At 30.1% G+C, this 10,127-nt stretch overlaps 1 protein-coding gene across 1 annotated transcript; it reads right to left on the reverse strand.

Annotated features, from left to right (window-relative positions):
• Positions 1–2,847: 2,847 nt before the first annotated feature.
• Positions 2,848–5,638, reverse strand: LOC118056916 (ras-related protein RABA1f). The gene is made up of 2 exons (XM_035069349.2): positions 5,307–5,638; positions 2,848–3,631 (listed from the first exon to the last, which is right to left on the reverse strand). The coding sequence occupies exons 1-2, from the start codon at positions 5,525–5,527 to the stop codon at positions 3,205–3,207; spliced, it is 648 nt and encodes a 215-aa protein (XP_034925240.1). The 5' UTR covers positions 5,528–5,638; the 3' UTR covers positions 2,848–3,204.
• Positions 5,639–10,127: the final 4,489 nt, after the last annotated feature.

The following is a 10,127-nucleotide window of genomic DNA, read 5'->3' on the forward strand; positions in this document are numbered from 1 at the left end:
AATTCTCAACCAACTCAATATTGAAAAAATAAATTCGACAAAGATAATTAAAAAAAAAAACATGTGGGGGAAACACTGCAGACAAACAAAAACCATGTAAGGGAAACACTGTAGCAATCCATAGTGTTTTTTTTTTTTTTTTGAAAAAAAGCTACAAAACTAAGTTCTCAACCAGCTCAATATTAAAAAAAAACTGACAAAGACTATCTTTTTTTTTTAAAAAAAGTCAATTTTGGGTAAAAAAATGAAAAAAAAAAACATGTAAAAAAAAGAAACAAAAGCGAGAAAAAAAAACACGCGGGGAAAGCTACAATTTTTTAAAGAAAAAAACCAAAAAAACTAAAATTTCAACCAGCTCAATAGCAAAAAAAATATAAAATTCAACAAAAATAATTAAAAAAAAAACAAAACAAAAAAAAAAGAAGAAAATATGTAAAAAATGACAATTTTGGAAAAAAAGAAAAAGAAAAAAAAAAAAAAAAAACATGTGGGGAAAACTAAAGCTATATTATCAGCCAGCTCAAAATTGAAAAAATAAATTCGACAAAGATAATTTTTTTAAAAAAATATATGGGGAAACACTGCAGCAAAACAAAAACCATGTAGGGGAAACACTATAGCAATCCATATTATTTTTTTAAAAAAAAAAACTACAAAGCTAAATTTTCAACCAACTTAATATAAAAAAAATAAAATCTACAAAGATCATTTTGAAAAAAAAAAAAATAAATAAATCATAAAAAAAAAACAATATATGAGAACATTATAGCAATCTACAATGTTTTAAAGAAAAAAGCTACAAAGTTAAATTTTCAAAGCTCAATATTTAAAAAAATTAGTAAAGATAATTTTGAAAAAAAAAAAAAATAAAAAAAAGAAGTCAATTTTGAGTAAAAAAAAAAAGAAAAAAAAACATGTAAAAAAAATGAAGAAACAAAAGTGGGAAAAAAAAAGCTCCAGAAAAAAAAAACAAAAGAAAAAAAAACAGAAAAAAAAAAAAGCAGAAAAAAATGGAAAAATAAAACTGCTACAGAAGAGGAAAAAAAATATATATATATAATAATAATAATAATAATAATTATTATTATTATTATTATTATATTAAATATAATTAAAAGGCGTGGGAAGCTACAGTGCTTTCCCACGCCTTTTAGATTCTTTAATTATTTACATACGCGTTTTTCCTATGAGATTTTATTTAATAGTTTAACTTATTAAATTAAAATTTCTTTAGTTATTTTATTGACCAAGTACACGATTTCTAATTTTATGAATATGTTATTATCCCCGGTTCAAATTCCTACCGACCCTAGAAGAAGGCCACACATAGCTCCGGGGCTTCGACGACACCCCGTCCCTTGCTAATAGATGCTAAATTGCAACTCTTAAAATCTTCTGATATGCATCACAAAACGCGCGCACATAAGTTTATAATCACCCAGAGCAACCAAGCACAAATTATCCCCAGCTCGAAACCCTAATTAATCAAGCAGCCATAGAGATTTAAATACAAGCCGCCCACATGAAGAAAAACAAGGAGACCAGGAGCAGCAATCCATCATGGGAAGACCTAAACTTCTCCATATTATCTCTAATATTTTCATGTCTAAGCCTCCATGAACAGTTGTTTCTTCTTCCTCGTGTATGTCATGCGTGGCTTTCAGTAACCTTGGACACCCTCTTCAAAAACTCCATACTTGACCTTCGTTTGCTCGACAAGCTCGACGAAGAAGAACAGCAGTTGAGATTCACCCATCTTCTCAGACTGGCCATAAATCGGTTCAACGGCTGGGTGTCTATATATTTCCCACGTAAACATATCTTTGGCTACTTCGCTACCATTTACATAGCTGAAAAAACGCCTAATGTTTCATGTGTTGTTCTGCCTTGTGATACAATTTCTAGGGTTTCATCAATATACATACCCCTGTTATATTGGAAGCAGCTTAAAGTTTTTCATGCTCGATTATCTCCTGATAAAGGGTTGCATTTGCACATCATATCGCAATTGGTTATTTGCTGCAACATCAGTGAGCTTGGATTTCATGGGAAGATTACTGAGAAAGAAGTGTTGGCTATTGTAGAAGGCTTCCCTAAACTTAGGATTTTAGACTTTTCTGACTCTACCTTGTCAAGCAAGGCTTTGTTTATGGTCTTAGATGGGAAATTGAAATATCTCTATGAGCTAAATGTATTGCATTGCTTAATTGAGGATGTTGATGGGAAAGACATAGGTGCCGACATGGATAGATCGAGGGATTTCAAGAAAGAGATGTTGGAAAAGGCTTGTACTTTTAGGAGTCTCAGGAAGTTCATGCATTGTTTCGGAAAGTCTTGTGAGCACTGCAAGGACAAGTCTCAGGCTTGAAAATAGAGACGATTGGAAGAGGTTAGTTTTTTGTTTGTGTTTTGTGTTTTTTTTTTTTTAAGATTTCGTCCTCCTTTCTTCTTCTTGTTGACATGAGAGGAGATCGAAACACATTCCCTGTCTCTTTTCTTATTACACCCAATGATAATATAATGGAAGATGATCTCTTATTTTGCACCGCCTTCTCCAAATTTCTGTTTTGGCTGATGCTTCATAACATTGCGAGCAACAATTATGTGGGCACAACTGCATGTAGCAACAATATGTTCGCAAGTCCATGCATATATACCTGGTTTGTGTGGCATTTGTCATCAGAATCCCTGCTGCATGCACCGTATGCATGATTTACCCGTGGGAAAGAACTTTTTTCATATGAACCATGACAGAACTAATTGTCTCGTAATCAAGTTCCAACATTGAACAATTACAAACTGGATTGGAATATCAAGATTTCCTTGATCGTGTGGACACAAATATAATTATAGGAAGTATCAGTTTGTATCATAAAAATCATTCAATCACGTACAGAAATAAAATTGTCTGGAACAATGTCTTATGCTAGGAGCAATAAAATACAACAAAAGCTATATCACTAAAGACATATGAGATACGAGCCTTGAGAAACTATAAAGAAACTGTCATCAAATGAAAAATTAAAAACCTGGAAGATGCAGACATTTTCATCAGACTACAAACTCTAAGAACTTCGCGTCCATCCCATTATGACTGTGACAATGACAAAATTTGGGGAGGGCCCGTGACTTGAAATGAGGAAGTCTTGAGTTCATGGTGGCAGAGAATTGGAGTATTTGTCCACTGCATCCTCTCACTTGGGTTTAAACAGAGCAGCAACCAACTTTCTTGACTGCTGAAACATCATCCTTGACATTGATGGTTTCTCCTTTGGGCAAGGCTGCTGGATCATCTCCTATGTCAAGTGCTTTGCGGCTGACCACATGATATATTTGGGTTAGCACTTCAGTGAAAGCATTTTCAACATTCAGAGACTCAAGAGCAGATGTCTCCATAAAGTATGTGTTCTCCCTCTCAGCAAAGGCCTTGGCATCTTCAGTAGAAACCGCACGCAGATGACGCAGGTCTGCCTTGTTACCAACAAACATAATCACAATATTAGCATCTGTGTGATCTCTCAGCTCCTTTAGCCATCTCTCCACATTTTCAAACGTGACATGTCTAGTGACATCATAAACAAGCAATGCACCGACAGCTCCTCGGTAGTATGCGCTTGTGATTGCCCGGTATCTATGGTAAAGCATAAAGATAGCAATCACTTTAAGTTTCAGAATGCAGAGATTCAGAGTCATGATGATATTAACAACGAAAGTAAGCTCATTGTTTTTACTGTTATTAATTTCAACTTATAATGTTATAAAGACAAAGATAACAAGAAAAATAAATGCAGAACTTGTCTTTCCCAAGCACCAAATGACACTAACAATAAAATATGCGCATTGTATTTCATTTTTATTGTTTCTTCTATAAAGTTCAGCAACCAGATGGTGAAGGTGAGTGAACCAAATGCACTGTTTGAGCTTGGAAGCTCAAGACATAGTTCTCGAGCGATTCGCAGCTCCAATCCTAGAGGAAGTGATAAATGTCACTACTACCCCCCAATCCAAGAAAATCCACAACAAACAAAAAGAGGGTAAAGAATGCAGATCAAAAGAGATCATGCCAAAATAAAAAAGGTCGCGTGACAAAGGAACATCAGGATTCCAAATACCAATTTGTATTTTGAAGGGTATGAAAAAAATAAAAACTTCCCAGACATCTAGGCAAAAATACTTTGAATTTTGAAACTTCATATAGCTAACAATTTCACTGCATCACATCTATATGTCTTTATTCAGTACCGAATCAGCTTCTCACTAAGACATTGAAGCCTCTTGGCTAATATGATGCAATAATGACGTTGCTTTTACACCAAATGCAAACACGTGCCAACTTCGGTATTGTGAATAACACACACTTCCACCTTATTTAACTGGAAAAGCTACTCTCCTAACATTTTGAAGCAAGTTGCCTCGGTAGTAGCCAATAAGTACCTTCAAATGACTTTCTTGCTATACTTAACCTCAAACAATCTTGAATCTTAAATCCTTTAATAATAAAATAGAAACTAATTAGTTGCACCATAACATCTTTAAACATTATCTTCAACTCGAGACTCATCCAGAGCATGATGGCGAGACAAAAAAATGCATCTTCCCGCAGTTAAAAGATCTCTAAGTAGAACGCCTACTGGTTAGTAACGTATTGCTAAAGTTGTCCATTCATATGCTAATACCTACACACAGTTACTCAATACCCTCCTATAGGCAACATATATCAGAAGCTGAACGTTTCATTTCTTCCATATTTGATGCAATCTTCCTTAAATACGTTAGACAAGAGTGGAAACAAAATATCACCGTAGACAAGAGTGGAAACAAAATATCACCGATCTTAGAGAGAGACATGACATGTTCTGAATCAAAAGCATCAGCGTAGTATAACAACTCTTGTGAACTCATCTTCAACTTGCAAGTAGAGTTTCAAATAACTGAGTATACATACCCTCTTAAGCCTCAATTAAAAAGAATAAGATCTTGGAACAAAATCCCAATTGAATAACCAGAAAAGAAAAACTAAAAGTGGGTCTATGCTATATATCTCGGATCCTAATTCAAACTATACCAAATCAAAGATCCACCTCTCTTCAACAAAACCAAAAATACCCTTTTGAAAAAATAAAAATCCAAACCTTTAGTACAAAAAACACTAAAAATCTTTTAGCTTAGAGTTGAACCCAGCTACAAAACACAAATCCCATTATTTCAAAGCCAGTAAAATCCAAGTATGTAGCAACCAAAGAGATCTCAAGTATATAGTAAGTTGTGAATTTGAAATGAAAGAAAAGTTGAATAAAAAAGTGAACCTTTCTTGACCAGCAGTGTCCCAAATCTGGGCTTTGACAATCTTGTCATCAACACGGATGCTACGAGTAGCGAATTCGACACCAATAGTGGATTTGGATTCCAGGTTGAATTCGTTTCTCGTGAATCGAGATAAGAGATTCGATTTCCCAACTCCTGAGTCTCCAATTAACACCAACTTGAACAGATAGTCGTAATCTTCATCTGCTCTGTACGCACTCATTTTCAAGAGACGAAAGGTTTTGTGAGCCTAACTTTGCTTCTGGACCTGGTACAGTTGGGAGATTACAGATTTTGCGCCTTGACACACAAACAGGGACAGGCAGTCATTAGTCAATTATAAATCAAAAGGATGTCCATGCCCTCCCGTAAAAAGCAAAGCATCGAGTTGGGAAATGGGCTGGCTTTAAAGCTCATAGGCCCATTTATTATTCCTTAAAATTGTTTTCCCGTTCATTTTACTATCCAATTATTTTATTTTTTCAGAAGCTGATAAAAGATATTTTTGGACGCATCTTTGATATTATAATATAGAGTATTTTCTAAAATAATTTTTTTTATTTAAAATAAATTAAAATAATTTTTTTAATTATTTATTTATTTTTTATATCAACACATTAAAACTATTAAAAAATTATCAACTTAATATTTTTCAAGTTACAAAAATTAATTCTAAACTTAAAATTTAAATCGTGAAAAATAAATTTTTTAAAATTAATTCACATCCCAACTAGATGAAAATTTTAATCACCCTAATTAATTTTATAATTGTTCGTGTAGTTTTGCTACATAGTATAAGTAATTTATATTCTTCATAAAGTTTTTATTCTTTTATCAACTAATTCAACAAGTAATATATGCAAGCAAATTTTCATACAAACATATATGATAGTCATTTTTTTTAATAGAAAACCAATCAATTATCGTTTTTAAAATCCATACTTGAAGACCAATCAATTGATATATATATATACACATACGCGTGCGCACGGGAAGTTTAGTGTAAAAAACTTATTAGTAAATCATTTTCTCCAACTCATTCATTGTGGTATAATACTAATCAAAACACCAAAATGTTCTTTTATCATAATTTTTTTTTTTACTACAAGTGAAAGAATAAAAAATAGTACATGGATCTGCTAGCTAGAATTTAATATATTTTATTAAGTAAAGGTTTTTTTTTTTCAATGATAAACCAGATTTATTTGGGATTGTGGTTGCAATTTTTTTTTAAAAAATTTTTTTATTTTAAAATACATTAAAAAATTATTTTTTATTTTTTAAAAATTATTTTTGAGATCAATGTATTAGAACGATCCAAAATATAAAAAAATTATTTTTTAATAAAAAAAATTTAATTTTTTTAAAACACAATTTATCCTGTATTCCAAACATTCTTTAAACAAAGATCTAAATCTACAAAGTCAATGAATGGAGTCAACCTCCTTAATAACCAAATCAGCTCCATGAAGATATTTAGGCTACTTAGATATAACTTATAAGCTGATATTTATTAAATAAATAAATAAATAAAATATGTTTATCTTAAAAAAAAAAGACTCAAGTTGTAATGTTGAAATTTGATGTGGGGTGCTTTTTTTTTTTTAAAAAAAAAAAAGTTCTATTAAAAACATATTAAGATAATTATTTATTTATTTTTTATACTAGTACATTAAAATCATTAAAAAAAATCTAAAATTATATTATTTTAATATTTTTTTCAAACAAAATATATTTTAAAAAATAAATTCAACCATTAAAACAAACACTCAAAAATACAAATGTATGTTTCTATACATAAATTATAATGGGAAAATCTTGGAGAACATAAGAAAATATCTTCTAAACTTAGCTTTAAGTGGAGAAATTGGAAAATCGTGTTTTTCAATTTTTCACATAGAAAAAACGTCTTATTTAGGTCCTGTTTGTTTGCTAAAAAGTAGTTTTTTTTTGTAATGTGAATTCTGGGGAAAGTGAATTCCGAGAAAATATTTTTCAATGTTTGGTAGTGTAATAGAAAATAACTTGGAAAACACTTTCTAGTGTTTGGTTATGTCATGAAAAATGAGCTGGAAAAATAACTTATTAATATTTTATTTTTCTTAAGTTTATTAAAATAATGAGGAAAAAAATCTCTACAAATTAAAAAGTTGAATGAGAATGAAATTGAAAAAAAAAATATAATTTCATAAATTATCTCAAATAAAATAAATAATAATCAAAATAATAGAGATCAAATCTAAAAAATTAAAAAAAATGAAAGATGAAGAAATTAAAATAATAATAATCAACATTTCATAAATTATTTCAAATAAAATAAGTAACAATCAAAAGAATGAGAACCAAATTTGATAGATAAAAAAAATTCAATAAAAAATGATAAGTAAAAAGCAAATAGAAATTATAAAAATAAGGATCAAAGTTAATATAAAAATAAAATTTTAAGAGATGAAATTGAAAAATAAATATTTAAAATAAAATATATATAGCAATCAAAAGTTTGATGATTAAATTTGATATAATCAGCAAATAATGATATTTCTAAATTTTTCATAATTTCCGGAAAATGTTTTTCCTCCCAAATTTTTCAGGAAATTACTTTCCTAAAAACTAAGCTAAATTTTTTTTCTACTGAAAAATGTTTTCTGTTAACTAATTTTTTTAATGGCAAACAAACATAGAAAAGTTTGAAAAATAGTTTCCTAAAAACTACTTTTCAGGAAACAAACATGGCCTTAGATGTAATATTCTATTTTCCATTCGACATACTTTTAATCGAACCGAAAAATAGATATAAAGATTTATATGTGAGAGTTATTTCAATAATATTAATTTATTATAAAATAAATAAATACAACAATTTTTTTTTTTAATTCTAACAAGAAACAATACAATGTGTCAACAAATAAACAATGGTCCAGTTTTAGGGACAAGTCATTAATGAAAAGATGCTACCATCGTCGTCTGACTTGTGACTGCCGATTCTGGGTTGGATCATGAGGTCCGAATGTATTTGCCAGCAAACATTTAGCAAGGGGATCGAAAATAAAGAATTAGTTCAGAACAATTTATAGGTTTGCCTTACGCTATGAGTTACATCAAAACTTATTTAAGCACAGCAAAAAATATTAAATCTCAAAATTTTCTGATTTGATTCCTTTTCTAAGTGTTAAATTAAATTATCTATAGGTTATAACTTGGCCAGCCTGAAAATAATATAATTAATTGGTAAAAAATATTTGATAATGAAATTGATAGGAAAATCTTTCCATCCAACTTCTTGTTTAATTCAAATTTAAAATGAAAACATGGGAGAGTTATTCTAATATGATATAATCAACTTGTTCGGTTTAAAATCAATTTAATTGACTAGTAAAAAAATCTAAAGACAAAATTATAAAAAAAGAGATGAATCTAGAAGAAAAAAAAATCTAGAAATGATTCCTTATATAGCTCGAATTAAAAGTAAATCATGTAGAAATTATTCCCAACTTGATTCAGTTGACTTGATAAATTATAAATCAAACAATAACTTGAATAAGTGTTAAAAATATATATAAAGATGAAACTAATAAAAATATATGAAATTTAAATATAAAAAAAGAAAAAAAAAGATGAAATTGAAGTGTATTTATTTTCGTAGTTGCTTATGCGTTTTAAACAAATCACAAGAACAACATATTTTGGTAAAATATAAAACATTATTTATTGTATATGGACCCATCACAATTTACATTTCAAACGTGGTTTAGCCAAAAACAATATCCATCTGCTTCTCCCTTTCTGCCGCGTCTGTGCATAGTGCACTGTTCACACCTCTAGCTTTCCCCGTCCCCTCTTCGTCGAGGCAGAAAGACCAGCTCTTCCTAGTGCAGAGCCACTAGCGTTTTCACGGGAGAGGAGCCGGGATGAGGAAAAACCAGTATGACAGAAAGGTGCCACCAGCTGTAATTAGAAAGATCAGCTCTCCTTCTCTATTCTATGGCTGCTTGAGAAATTCTCCAAATGCTCTCTTAGTTGCCAGGCCTTCGAGATCATGAGCACTTTTGAGCTGGTTTATACCTAATACTAGTTAAATGACCCGCGCGATGCAGCGGGTCAATTATTTTTTATATTTTAAAAAAAAAAGTTAAGATCTAAAAGTGTTAGGTTTTTCTATAAAATTATACCCAAGAGTCTTAGGTTTGGTTGTAACACCTAACCCAATAGTAGCATCTATAATATTAATAATAACATTAAACTTGCATGACCTAAATTTAAGTGGGTTTGATTGCAATACCAGATCCAATAGCATTGGACGTGAGTCTGGTTGCAAGGTCGTATGATAAAAGTGTGATAATTAAATAGATTAATTAAAAAAAAAAAAAAACAAAGAAAAAAAACCAATAGAAAAAAAAAACTAATGAAGAAAAAAAAATATGAATTAACTAGGTTAACCCTTCAAACCAGGTTAACCCGTCAAACCTTAAATTCGTGTCGTAAAAATTTGATAACTAAATAGGAAAAAAAAATAATGGGTTAACCTAAAATTAACCGGGTTAACTCGTCAAACCAGGTTAACCCATCAAACTCGGAATCCGTGTCATGAAAGTTTGATGACTAAATAAAAAAAAATAACATTAATAATTTAAATCAAACAAAAAAAAATTAATTAAAAAGAAAAACAAAAGGCATCAGCCTTTACATTGTGGACTGCACTGTGCAGTCCATAGTCAAATGCATAAAATACAACAAAAAAAAAAAAGAAAAACTAAAGGCATTAGCCGAGAACTACATAGAAAAAAATTTAATATTAATTAAATACAATTAATTAAAAAGAAAAA

This window comes from Populus alba, chromosome 1 (genome assembly GCF_005239225.2).
Source record: "Populus alba chromosome 1, ASM523922v2, whole genome shotgun sequence".
Taxonomy (NCBI): domain Eukaryota; kingdom Viridiplantae; phylum Streptophyta; class Magnoliopsida; order Malpighiales; family Salicaceae; genus Populus; species Populus alba.